Consider the following 17,482-nt stretch of genomic DNA (forward strand, 5'->3'; position numbering starts at 1 on the left):
GCAGTACTTTGAGCATTCTTTGACATTGCCTTTCTTTGGGATTGGAATGAAAACTGACCTTTTCCAGTCCTGTGGCAACTGCTGAGTTTTCCAAATTTGCTGACGTATTGAGTGCAGCACTTTCACAGCATCATCTTTCAGGATTTGAAATAGCTCAACTGGAATTCCATCACCTCTACTAGCTTTGTTCATAGTGATGCTTCCTAAGGCCCACTTGACTTCCCATTCCAGGATGTCTGGCTCTAGATGAGTGATCACACCATCGTGATTATCTGGGTCATGAAGATCTTTTTGTATAGTTCTTCTGTGTTTTCTTGCCACTTCTTCTTTATATCTTAAGCCTCTGTTACGTCCCTACCAATTCTGTCCTTTATTGAGCCCATCTTTGCATGAAAAGTTCCCTTGGCATCTCTAATTTTCTTGAAGAGATCTCTAGTCTTTCCTGTTCTATTGTTTTCTTCTATTTTTTTGCACTGATCGCTGAGGAATGCTTTCTTATCTCTCCTTGCTATTCTTTGGAACCCTGCATTCAAATGGGTGTATGTTTCCTTTTCTCCTTTGCTTTTCGCTTCCCTTCTTTCCACAACTATTTGTAAGCCCTCCTCAGACAGCCATTTTGCTTTTTTGCATTTCTTTTTTTTGGGGATGGTCTTGATTCCTGTCTCCTGTACAATGTCACAACCTTCGACATAAAAAGTAGTAAAGTTATGACATATGCTACAACATGAATGATTCTTGAAAACTTTATGCTATGTGAAATAAGCCAGACAAAATAGGAAATAGTGTATCATTCCACTTGTATGAAACATCTAGAATAGGCAAATTTATAGAGGCAGAAAGCAGATTAGAGGTTGCCAGGTGCTGGGAATAAGAGAAAGTAAGGAGTTTATGTTCAGGATGCTGAAAAAGTTTAGGAAATATATAATGGTGAGTGTTGCACAACACTGCGAATGATACTAATGCCACTGAGTTGTTCACTAAAAGATGGTTAAAATGAAAATTTATGTTATATATCTTTTACCACAATAAAATGAAATGTAAATCCTTCTTTAAAACCTTTGCCAAGTGTGTACTCTGTTTACTTGCCGACAGGTGATGTCAATGACAAAAGCGCGCCGAGGAGCCAAGTCTCGAAGGTGAGTGTTTCCGGCTCCCCGTGCAGTGTATGTGGGAGCTGGGCCAGGCTGGGCTTACAGCGGCATTTCAGTACAGACTGGGGCTCCCCGAGCCCCTGAAGCACCCCGCTGTTATCGGCCCCGTAATATCAGAGAGTGGTATGGAAATAACCTCTGTTTATTTGAGCAGATTTGGGTTTGTGTTTTTAAATGAAAATAGCTTTTTATAAGAAGGTTATTATGTATATAATTACATACAAATTATATATAAATATTTTTAAAGTCAGGAATGTCTGAAGAAGCCAACAAAGGGATAAATCCTTGAGCCCATAAATATGATCTAGGACAGAAAATGAATAGTGGTTTAAGATACTTTTTTGGAAGACATCACATTACTCAAGAACAAATTCTAGTTCTGCATATAAATATTACTTGTTTTCTCAATAGTGCTGTTAAAATTTCCTTAAAACATTAATTTGATTATTAGTAAATAAATAAATAAATTGAAAATAGCTTTATTGGATTTTTTCTGTTTAAAAAAATTATCTATGCTCGTAATAGAAGAAATTCAAACAATATAGAAATGTATGAAGAAGAAAGTTAAAAATGATTTAGTCTCATTTAGATAACCAGTGTCAAATTTGGTAGTATTTATCCTTTCAGATACTTTTCATGTGTATATATACACACATATACATCTAGGTATGGTAGGTAGGTAAGTAGGAAGGAAGGATGGATCACAGCACCCATGCTATTTTCAGACTCTTTTTATTCATCAGATACAATATGTATTGTGGCCCTCCTTCCATGTCCGTATATTTAGGTATATTTACGTCTACATCTATATCATTTTGAATGACTGTCGTATCCAGCTATATTGATGTATCTTAATTGATGTAGTCAATCCCCTGTTTTTATTCTGCTACCTTTTGCTATTATAAATAGCATTATGATAAGCACTCAGGTACATACATTTTTGTCTCCTCTTCTGATAATTATTTCCTTAGAATAAAGTCCTGTAAGTAAAATTAGTTGCTGAAAGGGTGGCTAGATTTTTAATGCATCTGATCGTGCCATATTGCCGTCTGGGCAGACTGCATCAGTTTATAATCCCACAAAGCATAGGAAGATTCCTGTTTCATCATGCCCTTGTCACTACGGGGTATCAATACTTCAATCTTTAGAAATTTCATTGGTGAAAGTTGTATCTCACTTAATTTACCTTTGTTTGATTACTAATCAGATTGAATCATTTTTATATGCTCATGTTGTCTGTCTCTGCCCGATCCATGCTGTCATCTTGGTGGTGTTGGTTTCTTTATGGGTGATCTAGCTCCATAGGTGCTTTCAGGTGTCTGAAAGAATTTATCTTTCAGATTACTTCTTGGACTCAAAAAAAAATCTGTATCATCCATTTCCGGGTCATCATGTCACCATCCAGAATTGTACTATGAAATTGTAAACTCCCTTGTCATGATCTGTGGTCACAAAGCTCATTCCTCCAGTTCTCTTCGTACCTGACTCCTAGTATACCTGCTTTCTTATCCTAGGAAGATTTACCAACTCTCTGTTCTCCTTTTTCTCCAGTCTGCCAGTCCCTTGTGACTTTACTTCCTTTCCTCCCATCTGTACCCAAGATCATGAGCATCTTCAGCACCTCCCTTTTTTTCCCCTCTTTGATCTCCCAATAAATCTCAATCTTGAATTAACCAAGCCATCTACCCTTCCCTGTTTGTAATCTCAGAATGCCAAGTACTTTTTGGAGATCACAAAAGCTTTACAAATTCATCGACTCCAACTTCTTTTGGGTTTCCAGTGCCACTTGGATAATTTTTTAATTTATTTACGGTCAATTTAATTCTTAATTCATTTTATTAGCTATTCCCAAAGCCACCACCCTCAGGCCTTCTACCACATATCACTCCCTTCTCCCTCAGGGCTCTATTATTGTACCTCTTTTTCCATCTTTATAGTATCATGTTTTTACTGACCTTACTGCCTACTTACTAATGAACTCCAAATCCACGTATCAGGAACCCTTTTTAGCTCCTTCCCCTTTCATGACCAAGGCTAAAGATATCCTATAAAAACTATCTATAGCTGTGTCACAGAATCTCAAAGAGCTTCCTCAATTCATTACTGCATCATCTACCCTCCATTCTAAATTCATTTCCTCTTATCTGATATCCCCGGTTTCCATCCTTTTCTTTGGGACTTGGATTTGCCATTCAGCCTTATTCAACTGGATGTTTGACTTCCAATTTCAGAGTAATTCATGAATAAAACCTCTCAGATCGTGCTGTACTGTGGCTCCAGACCAGCCCTGCCCCGTCCTGTGCCCAGTTAGGTCCCGTGTTCTCAAACTTACTTGTCTGAAACAGATTAGAAACTAGCTCAGATGTCTTACCTGAGCTTCAAAACTATATGTACCTGCTTTCGTTACTACCTGTACGCCCTTCAGGTATCCCCAGGTCAATTTGTCAAAAGCATTTTCAAGCCATGCCCTGAATTTAATATTTATTTTGTCACTACTTCATGATTTCTCTTGTGAGTTACTGAGTGGCCTACTAACTGGTCTCCCAGCCTCCTGTCTTGCTCCCTCTAATATATCCTTCATGCTGCTGCCAGAGGACTATCTGATCATATGACGCTCAGCAGAAAATTGCTATGGTTCCCTGTTGCATGTAATATCATAATGCAGGTTCCGCCTCATATCTACTTCTCCAACTTCTCTCTCATCACTCACTAGCTTCTAGTCTTAAAGAATGTACCAGTACAAGAGCCCAGGTCTAGAAAAGCCTCAGAGGATGCTATATAATGAGTTATCTTAAATTACTGAACCCACAAACTTAGCAGAACTCGCAATTCTGTGGTTGGCCAGGTCTAGAACTTGGCTCTGGATCTGACCATACTGTCTCACTATCATGACAAAAAACCCTCTAGATGGGACATAGAAAAGAGCCAGTATAGCCCACTGCAGACTACTGTTTCCCCAGCTTAGCACCAAGCAGGACAATTGTGTCTGTACTTGACACAGTGTGGCCCAGCCCAGGTCTGGTGTAACAGCACCACAACTACGAAGAACCGGTTATATACCCTTGAGAGTTCTGGTATGGGCTGGAGAAGTCTGTTAACATCCCTGCACTCCAGGGTGGGCATAAGAGAGTCTCGGGACCAAACTGAGCCAGAAAAGAATGTTTACCCGAGGTGGCTACCAGCAGCCTACCCGAAATGAATGACAGTTAACATTTAAAGGAGCCAAGCCCGTAACCAGGAAAATGGTAGTGAATATTAGGTCTAAAGATCGAGGCGAGATCAGTAACCTTAAGCACCAGAGGCAGGAAGGAATCAGGGGTGCTGATAGGTCAAGTAAAATGGTTCAAAATTAAGTCTGTGAATGAGAAGTCGGTACTGAAGCCTCCTTGCTATACATCCTTACCTCTATCTTGTAATATTCCTCTCTAGCCCTCTTGTGGGCTAAAATAGGAATAGTGCAACTCAGGGATATCATTGTACCTAACTCCTTCCCTCCCCAGCTCCCCAAATCAGATAGAGGACAGCTAGAGACAGGACTTCACCATTTACTCATAGGGAACAGTTAGCCTCTTGTATCCTCAGGTTTGATTTATCATGGATTTGGGACTCGGAAGAATGGAGCCTGAAGGTGCCCGTTGGTCATTTAGGACAGCTGGAGTTGAGAGGGGGCAGGAAGGCTCTGCCAGAAAGTGCTCAGCTTCTCTCCTGTGTGATGGATCTTTTCTGAGTGAATGCATGGTTCAGGTCAGAGTACAAAGGCCTCAGAAACCAGCACAGGATCTCTTTCACTTATCTTGCTTTTCTTTTCCCATCCTCCTGAGAGTTCTCATCACATTCCAGAAATTGCCCCTAAATCAATCAACCTTCTATAAAGTATCAAGCTGCTGTTGAGAAGTTCATTCTGGCTTATGTGTTCCAGAAAAGAGAAAAGGTCGACTTCTCCTACAACAATCTGGCCGATCCTAAGTTTTCATTTTATGACAAGACTTTGGTCGAAGCGGTGAAAAAGGGAGATCACTGGGTACACTTGTTTTTCCTATCACTCTCATTGTGTCATACCGTGATATCAGAAGAGAAAGTAGAAGGTGAGTAATCCTGAGGCCTCATTGACTGAGAATATGTCGAGTCTAGGCTGACTTGGGGGTGGGGGTTGATATCGTTTGTGATGGCTTAATCTAAGAAAGGGCTTCCCTGGTGGCTCAGAGGTTAGAGCGTCTGCCTCCAATGCGGGAGACCTGGGTTCGATCCTGGGTCAAGAAGATCCCCTGGAGAAGGAAATGGTAACCCACTCCAGTATTCTTGCCTGGAGAATCCCATGGACGGAGGAGCCTGGTAGGCTACAGTCCACGGAGTCGCAAAGAGTCGGACACAACTGAGTGACTTCACTTCACTAATCTAAGAAAGAACTTTCTAATAGGGAGAGTTGTCCAGCAAGGGGATGCATAGTCAAGGTAAGTAGTGAGCTCCTAGTCTCTGGATATATTTAAGTAGAAAACAACCTCTTGGTCTTAAAGAAGATTCAGTCATCGGATAGGGGTCAAACTTGGTGCTATCTAGGGAACTTGAGATTCTTTAATGTTCTGTCACAGAGTTTGTCTAATTTATTGCCAAGATCGACCCCACTACCTCTGACAAGACTTCCTAAAGGATGAGTTGTCATCCTCTTGTTGCTTCACAATTTAAAGGTATCCCTGTATACCCTAATTTCTTCAGTCACCAAATATGACAATGTCATCCATGAATTTATTGAAATCTTTTTTGTAAATAATGAGAAATTACTGATTTTAAATTAAAAAGACCTTTTCCTTAACAAACAAGAATTTAGGCAGTCAAGTGAATCACATCTTTTAAAGTCAATATAATTGACTTAATAGAATACTACCATGAGTAACACCTTATATTTTTACATCACTTTATAATTTTACAAGTTGCTTTCATTTATTTTACCTCCCACAGTCTTCACGACAGCCCTCTGCAGGATAAGAAGAATGGTCCTTCTTTTATAGTGAAGTAAGCTGAAGCTAAAAGAAATTAAGTGACTTGACTAAAACCCTATAGCTAAGAAAGGCAAAAATGGAATAAGAACCCAAATCTTGTGTCATCTGGCCCCATAAGCTCCCACCCCACCAAGGCCTCTCCAGGTCTGACATTCCAATAAATTGCTATGACTTGAAGCATATTTGGGCTTACCTTCATTTACTTTCTTGAGTGAGTGCCAAGGTAGGAAACACACAAGAAAATAGTCTTATTATCCCTTGGACACATTGTGTGTCTGACCTAAAATTATACTGCCTCATCCACATCATTCCCAAGCATAATATTCTGGTGGTGCATAATTGTTTTAAAAAATTAAATTGGCCTTCAAAAGAGAAATAATCCAAAACATAGCTCAGGTTATGGGGGTATCCTAAAAGAAGAGTTCCAGATATGTCTTGAGTAATATCAGGTTGAAAGATTGATTCAACAGAGTAAGTCATTTAACTTCCCAGGGTGAGAGTTTCAAAGGCAACAATACTCATTCATATATATTTTTAATTGTTTACTAAACAAACCATCAGTCTTGTTACCCTGTAGCAGTGTTCATCAAAGTGCAGCCAGTCTTAAATCCAGGAGCACTTTACGTAGACCCATCTGCATGAGACTCACTCGGGAGATTTGTTAAAATTCAGTTTCCTGGACTTTCCTCCCAGGTTTTGTGATTCTGGATTCAGTGGTTTGGGTCGGACCCAGGAACCTTCATTTTTAATAGCCTCCTGAGCCACCTTTACCCTCTCAAGTTGGAAAGTAGCTACCTATGTCTTGTTTGTGTACATGTACTGTGTACCTCTATAATACTAACTCAGATCTGTGAAATGAGGTGAGAATATTAGAAAGAAAAAAGAAACTGACCTGGTCTGTGCAACCTGGCCGTTTAGGGCCAGACTTATGAGGAAATTTTGAAGACAGATGCCCCCTCCTGGGCTCCATCTTCATGTCAGCACTTGGAAGACAGTCTGACTTCTGGGTGGACTTCATCCGCACATCTCTATGGGCGCTGGCTGCCCCCTTCTCTCCTGCCAGGTGAGCTGGTTTACCAGGCTCAGTCCCCAGATGAAGGTGCCCTGGTCACTGCTGCCAGGAACTTTGGCTTTGTGTTCCGTTCCCGCACGTCTGAGACAATCATGGTAGTCGAAATGGGGAAAACGAGAGTCTACCAGCTGCTGGCCATCTTGGACTTCAGCAATGTGCGCAAGAGGATGTCTGTTATTGGTGGGTGCCCCTCCCCGGCAGCCCTCGCCCCTTCTCTGTCTTTCATATACATCCACATGCTGATTTTCTCTTCTGTCTGCACACAAATATTTTCTCTCACCCGCATGCCATCTCCAATACACACTTGCCGCAAATACAAACACAGCCATTCCCACTTTCTCTCTCATAATTCTTTATATTTCCTCCTATACACATATGTAAGCTTAACAACCACATGCTAAGCCCCTTATTTAGTGATCCTGGATAGTGACTTCTCAGAACTTTCAAAGCCAAGATAAGAATGGAGAATAAACTCATAAAGCCTGAACTTGGAATGAGAAATGGGGGTGGACATTATGGGGGAAATTCATACTATCTTGCTGTCAATTAGTTTGGGCCTCAGACCGAAGAGGAAGGTCACTTTTATTCCTTGGTCCTCACTAGGTATGGACCTTGGTCTGGAATTTGGACTTGAGAAGCTAAATGTGATTCTGTATCAGTCTTCCATAGGTGATGTTGAACCCATGGAGAAACTGATTCCAAACGATCTTCTCTCACTCTCCCCAGCCCTCATCATTCACCCTGTGTGACCACTCATTGAGTGCTTAGCCTCCTGTGGTATCAGAAACAAACGTCACGGGAACAGCCTTCTGCCATCCCTCAGTGGCTCTGATTTGGTCTTGTGACAATGGACCCATGCGGTTACTTTGCTTAATTTGCTTATTTTCAGTGAGGACACCTGAAAATCGCATACTGTTATTCTGCAAGGGTGCAGACACGATCCTCTGTCAGCTCCTCCACCCATCCTGTAGATCCCTCCAAGACATAACCATGGACCATTTAGATGTAAGTGTTCCGGTTGCGGGGGAGGAGAGCAGCAGGAGGCTCTGTGCATCTGGATGTGTGTCCGCATATGTGTCCCCACGTCACTGTGTTTCAGTATGAGGTAGATTGGTATCTGTGTCTCTTTAATTGATAGAAGAGTAAAAACTACCTCCTTCTGTGGGATTCTCATTGACCACGTTGCCAGCTTCTGCAGTGAGGAGTTGAATGGGCCAGGATCCCAGGGGGCATGATGAGAATGTTGTAGGAGCACTCTCTACAATCAGGACTCTCTGTGATTCCTGGCCCAGTCATGACAGGAGCAGACTGCTTTTAGGTATGGAGCAGAAATCACCAGGCCTGGACTGTTTAGCTGACTGTGTGACACCATCCTCTGTTATTTATAGGGTTAGAATCCCCACGGCTACCTACCTGCCCCACTCCACTTCCACCTTCTGGGATTTGAGATGCAACAGAAAGAGAGAATGGCTCCTGTTTGCTAACATTAGGAAGGAAAACCATATTCATGCTCACTGAGGTTTCTACCCCTAAACCTGGATATATCAAGGGTTGGAGGAATAGGACAGGGGATGTGATGGGAGAAGAGGCAGATCAGAGAAGTATTTTAAGGAAGAAATAGTTTGGAGGAAATGCTATTTTATTAGGACATTTTGGTGTGGCCCTGCATTAACACATAGTCAGAAATCAGAGAACAAATGGTCAATAGGCACATGAAAAGATGTTCAATGTCATAGCCATCAGGGGAAAGCAAATCAAATCGCAAGATGCTACTTCACATCACTAAGGTAACTATGACCAGACGATAATGAGTACTGCCAAGGATAGAGAGACTGTAACCTGCACACATTGCTGGCGAGAATGTAAAATGGTGCAGCCATTTTGGAAAGCAGTGTGGCAATGACGGTTCCTGAAAAAGTTAAGCACAGAACTGACATATGACCCAGCAATTCCACTCCTAGGTATATTCCCAGGAGAAATGAAAACTTACATTCACACAAAAACGTGTACACTAATGCTTATAACAGCATTATTCATAATAACAAAAATATAGAAACCACCCAGATCCCCATCAGTGGATGAATGAGTAAATAAAATGTGATAAATCTGTACAGTGAGTGCTATTCAGTCACAGAAGGGAAGGACATACTTAATACATGCTACAATGTGTAGCGTGATAAACCTTGAAAACATTATGCTAAGTGAAAGAAGCCAGTCACAAAGGGCTGGTATTTTATGATTTCACTTATATGAAATGTACAGAATAGGCAAGTCTGTGGAAGAGAAAGTAGATTAGTGGCTACCAGGGGCTACAGGAAAAGGAAATGGGAATGAATGCTAATAGGTAATGGGGTTTCATCATCTCAGAGATGATAAACATGTTTGGGATTAAGATAATAGTGAAGGTTGCACAGCTTTATGAATATATATACATATAGATACATAGAAAGTGAAAGTTGCTCAGTCGTGTCCAATTCTTTGTAACCCCATGGACTGTACAGTCCATGGAATTCTCCAGGCCAGAACACTGGAGTAGGTAGCCTTTCCCTTCTCCAGGGGATCTTCCCTACCCAGGGATAAAACCCAGGTCTCCCATGTTGCAGGTGTATGCATATATATACATATACATTATATTATACATAATTGTGTACCTATATATTACACTTAATTGTGCACTTTATTAGGGTGATTTTTATGGTACATAACATTGTATCTCCAGTTTTTGAAAAAAATCACTGGCGTGTCCCTCATAGGACAGCTCTCACACTGGTTTCCTGAGGTCACAGTTTTGTTTCTCTGTGTGTGTGTGTTGTAGGCTACTCTGAAAACCTCCCTTATCTTTTAACCATACAGAACACGTGAATTAGGGTGTCTTCTCAGCATTTCCACAAACTGGACTCAAAGGGGAATCATAAAACCATTTCAGATCTTTTGACCTGCAACCAGCCTTAATAGATACCCATAGTGGAGCCTGACTCCATTAGTCTGTTAACCACTGAGGATATTCTGTAAAAGTCAAGTTCCAGAAACCCATTCATGTGGAAGCGCAGCTCCAAACCCTTTAAGACAGGAATCCCTCAAACAGATCACACAAAAACAGGCGGCAGTCAGGACCCCAGGACCCCAGTTTGCTCCCCACAAGAGAAAAGAAAAACATACAAGTAAGAGATATGTAGGAAATAAAGTTAAGGACAGACTGCTAAAGTATTTGTTGACTGGATTAAGAATTTGTTAAGCTTGTTGTTATTGTTAAGCTTGCCAAGACCTCTTATCAGTAGACCATGCAAGATCAATTTCTGCCATATCTCTTCCTTCTTTTTTTAAATGGCTGATGTATATTTTTAATTCCTGAATATATATGTGCATATATGTACATATATTATTGAGGTAAAATTGGCATGTAATAGTAAATAAATTTTAGGTGTACACCATTATAATTTGATACTTGCATATATTCAAAGTGATCACCACTTTGTCTTGTTATCACCCACCCCCATCAGTTGACCCCCTTCCACCCCGCAACCCCTTTTCCCTCTAGTAACCCCCAATCTGTTCTCTTTATCTATGAGTTTGTTTTTGTTTTGTTTGTTCATTTGTTTGATTTTTGGATTCCACATATGAGTGAAATCATATGGTGTCTGGTCTTCCTTTATCTGATTTATTTCAAATAGCATAGTACTGTGAAGGCCCATCCATCTGTCACAGATAGTGAGATTTCTGCTTTTTATGACTGTGTAGGGACGGCGGAGCCTGGTGGGCTGCCGTCTGTGGGGTCGCACAGAGTCGGACACGACCGAAGCGACTTAGCAGCAGCAGCAGCAGTGTTCCATTCATCAGAGGACACTCAGGTTGTTTCCATGTCTTGACTGTTGTAGATATTGCTGCAGTGAACATAACGGTGCATATATCTTTCTGAATTAGTGATTTCATTTTATTTGGATAAATACCCAGAAGTGGAATAGCTGGATCTGGGTCATATGGTAATTCTATTTTAAATTATCAAAAAGACAAAAAATAACAAGGGTTGGTGAGGATGTGGAGAAAAGGGAACCCTCATACATTGTTGGTGGGAATATAAACTGATGCAACCATTAGGGAAAGCAATATGAAGATGTTTCCTTTGTAAGAAGTCTCTTGTGATCATCTCTCAGCCTTCTTTTTTATAGCTTCACCTGTCAACAGTAAAGAGATTGAAAAGAGAGGATTCTTGGGACTTCCCTGGTGGCCCAGTGGTTAAGACTCTGTGATCTCAGTGTAGGGGACCTGGGGTTCAACCCCTGGTCAGGGAACTAGATCTCATATGCTGCAAAGACTAGACGCAGCCAAATAAATTAATTAATTTTAAAAAAAGAGATAGGATTTGCTACAGATATTCCTGGATGTTATTTTTACCTGACAGCTAACATGAAGTACTCAGGAGTTATACAGACAACTAATAACAAAATATCAAGGTGATAAATTCTGTTTCTCTTTGGTCTTATGATGCCAAAGTGAATTATTTTAAAGCTCACTATTACCAGTGATTGTGTAGAATTGTTATTCATTTGCAGTTCTCAACACACAAAGTCTGCTTCTGACCCACTTTTAGTTAGATATGGATTGTGCCCCAAACTACCCACACTGTCACCTTGCTTTCCTTATAACCAAGAGTATACTTCTGCAAGAGTTAGTTGTGGTTAGTTAGGATACATTGGTGGCCAAAGAGCAGAAGATTCTAACTTACTCAGGGAGCATTTCAGCAGTGGCCTCATTAGCACTCTTGGCTATGACTAATCAGCCAGCTGTAGGGGGTGGTGATGGTTTAGTTGCTAAGTCATGTCTGACTCTTTGCAACCCCATGGACTGTAGCCTATCAGGCTCCTCTCTATCCTTGGGATTTCCCAGGCAAGAAGGGGAGTGGGTTGCCATTTCTTTCTCCAGGGCGTCTTCCCAAACCAGGGGATGAACTCACGTCTCCTGTTTGGGCAGGTGGATTCTTTACCACTGAGCCACCTGGGATACCAACCAGCTATAGACAAATATACAAATTTGCTATTTAAGATGCCCACTGCATACTTGATGAAGGAAGGCAGGGAGAAATGAAAATAAATGAATGTATGCTTGTAAAAGAAAAAAACAGTAACACCCTTATTTTTTATAAAAATTCCTTTTTACTTTATTACTCCCTTCTTATTATCTTCTGTGTGGAGGGTGAATTACTATTCCAATTTTAGAAGAAATCTGAAGGCTTCATTCTTTACCACGGTCACAGGAAACCACCTAACCACAGGTAGAAGTTAGAATCTTCTGTCTCGGAAGTATTCTCAGACTTTATATCCAGCTATCCTGGCCTTGTCTTTAGGACATCTGATGAGAAAACAGGTGCTTTCCGGTTAGGCTAGGTAGCAGCCCTGTGATGCTAGGCAGTAAAGCCTCTTGCGGGCAGAAGGAGCGTGTGGGGCCGGTCTGTCGTCCTTTGACCCAGCCCTAACTCCGCCCAGGCCCGCTCAGTGCACACACATGTCTTCCAGGATTTTGCCAGTGATGGCCTTCGCACCCTCATGGTGGCCTACCGAGAGCTGGACAGCGCATTCTTCCAGGACTGGAGCAAGAAGCACAGTGAAGCCTGCTTGTCTTTGGAGAATCGGGAAAATGAAATCTCAACTGTCTGTGAAGAGATTGAGAGAGACCTGATGGTTAGTGTGAGAAAATCAGGGACAGATTGGGGGCAGTGGATCAGTTGGGAGACTGAACGAGGACTCTGAGGATGGCTTCCAGCAAGTCATAGGTCAGGCTGTCTCTAGATGCTGGAATCCAAGCTGACTCAGAATATTGTGGATCTTTGAAATCCATAAATAATGAAAAAATGCATTGGTTGTAAATTTCATCTTTCTGGCAGTGTTTCTTATCCCAAAGATGTCCACAGAAGCTAAGTAATCGGGAAGAAATCAAGGTCTGAATGATGTGCAAATTAGATAATCCAGAATTAATTGATGGACTAATCAAGACAATAGTATTCGTTCTTTCATTCAACAATGTTTTATTAACTGCTCTGCCAGGCACTGTTTTAAGCCCTGAGCATGTTGTAGTAGACAAAACAGACCAAAAAGTAATATATATACATAGTATGTTAGGTGGTGACAGTTCTGTGGAAAGAAATAAAGCCAGGAAGAAAGGCTGGGAGTATCAGACATGCATGTGTGTGTGTTATAGAAGACAGAGCATACCTGCTATTTTAAATAAGGCACTAGGTCTTCACCATGAAAAAGACATCTGAGCAGAGATCTGAAGAAGGTGCAAGTCAAGCAGATCTCTGGGGAGTCAATTTTCCAGAAAGAAGGAATAGTAAGAGCAAGGGCCCGGAAACAGGAGCAGACCTAATTTGTTAGTTGAAGAGCAAGGCAGCTGATGTGACCGATACCGTGTAAGCGAGGAGGCGCGAATGAAGGGACAGGAAGCAGAGACGCAGCAGCAGGCCTTGACAGTCTGGTATAAAGACTCAGAGTGAGCCATGGACAGCCTCTGAGGAGCGCAACCCGAGGAGGGTGGGAGAGCTTTTGCAGGGATCAGTCTGACTGCCCTGTGGAGGTTATGCTACAAAGGAGCAAGTGCAGACACAGGGAGACCGAGGAGGACGTAACTGCAGCAGTGCCAAAGAGAAATGCTGATGACTTGGATCAGACGGAAGTAGCGGAAGTGGTGAGAAATGATCAAATTATGTACATTTTTAAACAGTAGAGCCCACAGAATTTGCCGGTGGATTATAGAATGTGATAAAAGAAGTTAAGGATGACCCCAAAATTTTTGACCAGGTTGACACAGGCTCTGCTATAAAAAGAGAAATTGCTGTGGTCTAGTGTTTAAGAATTCACCCGCCAGTGCCGGAGACATGGGCTCAATCCCTGATCTGGGAAGATCCCACACTCCACGGAGCAGCTCAGCTCCTGTGCCACAACTACTGAGCCTGTCGGAGCCCCGGAGCCACAGCTGTCGAGCCCACGTGTTACAACCACTGAAGCCCGCATGCCCTTGAGGCCACACTCCTCAACAAGAGAAGGTGGCACAGGGAGACGCCTGCGCACCACAACTAGAAAAAAGCCCAGACAGCAATGAAGACCCAGCACAGCCAAAAATAAATAAATAAAATTGCTTTAGTAAAAATAAGAGAAATCGCTGATGCCAAATGGGAAAATTTAGAGATGCCAAAGGTCGCAAATCCCCTTCCGTGGTTAGCTCTGCGGTTAGCGTTTCGAGTCTGTCCTTTTAGAGGCCCAGCAGCAGTCAGGCGGTCGTTTGTCCATCTGTCAGGTCCTCAGGCTCCGTGTTGGTGCCCACACCTGTGGTCAGCAGGGTATCATTGAGAAGAAGCCATGGTGTGGACCAACGTGCTTTTGATCTAGTGTGGGAAAGGCCTTGAAAACCTTAGAAGCCCTCAGTAGATACAAACAAATGAAGCTCATCCAAACTCTTTTAGAGCTGAAAAACTAGAGTTGGATTTGGGAGTCCCCTGTCTGAGACATACCACTTTTGGAGACCAAAGCCAGGAAACGTGCTCTGAAGGCATGGGAGAAGGAAAAGTGTGTTGAGAAACAGGGGATTTAGAAGTGGCCCAAAGCTTCATGTATGGCTTAGTCTTCCTCCCTCTTTGATTCCTTATATTCTATTGCTAAATTTGATGTCAGTGTGTGATTGAAGAAGTGTGTCTGTTGAAGGGCAGAAGGTCGTGAGTTTTATACCATTGAGGCCCTCTTGCCAGGACAGAGCCAGCTTACTAAAGAGGATGCTAAGGTGCCAGTCAAGTTGTTGGATACCACTAAATGCTGGGAAAGATTGAAGGCAGGAGGAGAAGGGGTGACCGAGGATGATGGTTGGACGGCATCGACTCAATGGACATGAGTTGAACAAACTGTGGCAGATAGTGAGGGACAGGGAAGCCTGGCGTGCTGCAGTCCTCGGGGTCACAAAGAGTCAGATGTGACTGAGCGACTGATCAACAACAAAATGCCATGGGTCTCTCCCTTTTCCTCTCTCACTGATATCTCTGTTCGAAGCTGTTAGGGGCCACAGCCATAGAAGACAAGCTGCAGGATGGAGTACCTGAGACGATCCTCACCCTGAACAAAGCCAAAATTAAAATTTGGGTTTTAACTGGAGATAAGCAAGGTAAAGGGGAGTTCCTTGCCTGACCAATGCTACAGCCTAAATATATCTCAGTCCCCCATAAAATCTAGCATAGAAACGGGCACAGTACTATTCAAGAAAGTATATCCAGATTGCCTGGAGAAGTGAGTGCAGACTGGAATTGCTTTAAGTAATAAGGCAAGCTTCCTGGGGGAAGCTAAGCCAGAATGATCCTAGTTATTAATCGATAACTTACAAGTCTGTCCTGTGGATGTTTGAATATAGCCTCTGCTGACTCATGAAAAACACGTTCAGCTGCCTTCGTGGCAAATGTGGACACACGGGGTCTGCTCCTTGTGCCTCTGCACCCTAAAGCCCCTGTCCCAGCCAGCTGCGACCCGTGTTCCCCCTTGCCCTGCAGAGACTGCTGTGAACATTGCCTATGCCTGTAACATATTCGAGGACGAGATGGATGAGATATTTATCGTGGAAGGCAACAACGATGAGACTGTTGGAAGAGAACTCAGGTATGAGGGAAGAGCGGCCACAGCCTGTCACTGGAACCAAGATTTCCCACCCACCTCTCCCCCAGTATGGCTCCCACATTACCAGAAGGAACAGAGAAGTAGGGGAGGGCAAAACAAAACTCCTGAAATATCTGAGAGAATTTTGTGAAGAAGCATTAGAGCTCAAGGAGTGTGCGCAAGTGGAGAAGTGTCATGTGGAGATAATGCGTAAGGCGGGGCGGGTCTCAGGAGGTGGTTGAGTCTGAGGCCCTGGGAGGTACTCTGCAGAGGCTCTGTATCCAGAGCCCATTTTCACTTTGGGACGCCTTTTCCTTCCTAGGCTCTAGGGCTTCCGGTCAGACAGTAATCATCACTCTTGGCTTGCAGGTCAGCAAGGGAAAAGATGAAACCCGACTCTCTACTGGAATCAGACCCCGTAAACAGTTACCTCGCCACAAAGCCCCAGCCACCCTTCAAGATACCTGAGGAGGTGCCCAGTGGCAGCTACGGCTTAATCATCACTGGCTACAGTCTGGTGGGCAACACAGATCTACAACTGTTCTCTTCTTGCAAGGAACTCTTTTCCTAGGTCCAACCCACTTCGGGAAATTTCAAGATCCTTTTGCTATTCCTTGAGTTACCCTAGTCCCCCTCCATGTCAGACACCTTTCCCCGGCCTTCTCTAGGCAGGAGTAATGAGGAAAGAGAAGCCAAGGGCCTATTCCTTCCTTCTCCAAATTCTTCACTGCTGATGTGGCCCATTACTTGAGGAAGGGGGGACGTGAGCAGAACCAGGTCCTCCAAAAGGTCTCTGGGCCTTTTAACCCAGTCAACCAATTTGACCCAGTGGGAGACTCTCATGGTTTCCCACTGGAAGCTGGGTCAGAATGCCTAAAACTGACTTGGGGGCTTGGCTTCCCTGGGAATGGAGCATCTTGGGAGCAGCTCTGCCTGCGAGGGGAGAATGGAGGGGAAAGAGAGGGCCGAGGAAGGTTCTGTCCCAAGAGCTTTGGGGGCAGCCTGGAATGTAGATGTGTCCTGGTGCTGCAGGCCCACGCTCTAGAAGGAAACCTGGAGTTGGAACTGCTGCGGACGGCGTGCATGTGCAAGGGGGTGATCTGCTGCCGGATGACGCCCCTCCAGAAAGCCCAGGTGGTAGAACTGGTGAAGAAGTACAAGAGGGCGGTGACACTGGCCATCGGGGATGGAGCCAATGACGTCAGCATGATCAAAGGCACGTGAGGGGCTGGGGGCGGCGGTGCCTGGCCACGGGCCGGCCCTCTCCTTCTCCCGTGGGCACGACTGATGTGCGTGGCACGGTGGTGCTGGTTCATTCCCCTGCATATCTCCTGTATGTATCGTGCATTTATACTGTTCTGCAACTTCATTCATGTTCCTCGGCACCTGAGTACCCAGTTATTTATGCATCATTACATACAGTCATGCACACACATTCAGATTCACGCATATAACACTCATGCACTCAGATACCCATGGCTCCAACAAGAACACAAGCACATACTCAGAGAACAACAAGCTGCGCAACCACAACACCCATCTTGTTGAGATGGCGTCAAAGCCCACAGAAAGGACCCTGGGGCCGGAGTCACGGTTGGTCCCTTTGCTGAAGGCTGTAGAGTTGAGCGATGTTAGGCA

The 17,482-nt window shown here is 43.3% G+C and overlaps 1 protein-coding gene across 1 annotated transcript in view; it reads left to right on the forward strand.

Moving 5' to 3' along the window:
- LOC136148357 (phospholipid-transporting ATPase FetA-like) overlaps positions 1-17,482 on the forward strand; it is a 118,338-nt gene that overhangs the window by 80,327 nt on the left and 20,529 nt on the right. Inside the window, exons 13-22 of the mRNA XM_065907865.1 lie at positions 1,093-1,127; positions 4,059-4,079; positions 5,083-5,236; positions 7,212-7,400; positions 8,110-8,225; positions 12,731-12,895; positions 15,251-15,362; positions 15,742-15,847; positions 16,214-16,361; positions 16,877-17,060. Coding sequence (XP_065763937.1) covers positions 1,093-1,127; positions 4,059-4,079; positions 5,083-5,236; positions 7,212-7,400; positions 8,110-8,225; positions 12,731-12,895; positions 15,251-15,362; positions 15,742-15,847; positions 16,214-16,361; positions 16,877-17,060 — 1,230 coding nt within the window. The remainder of the gene's footprint in view (positions 1-1,092; positions 1,128-4,058; positions 4,080-5,082; positions 5,237-7,211; positions 7,401-8,109; positions 8,226-12,730; positions 12,896-15,250; positions 15,363-15,741; positions 15,848-16,213; positions 16,362-16,876; positions 17,061-17,482) is intronic.

Source organism: Muntiacus reevesi, chromosome 17 (assembly GCF_963930625.1).
Source record: "Muntiacus reevesi chromosome 17, mMunRee1.1, whole genome shotgun sequence".
NCBI lineage: Eukaryota > Metazoa > Chordata > Mammalia > Artiodactyla > Cervidae > Muntiacus > Muntiacus reevesi.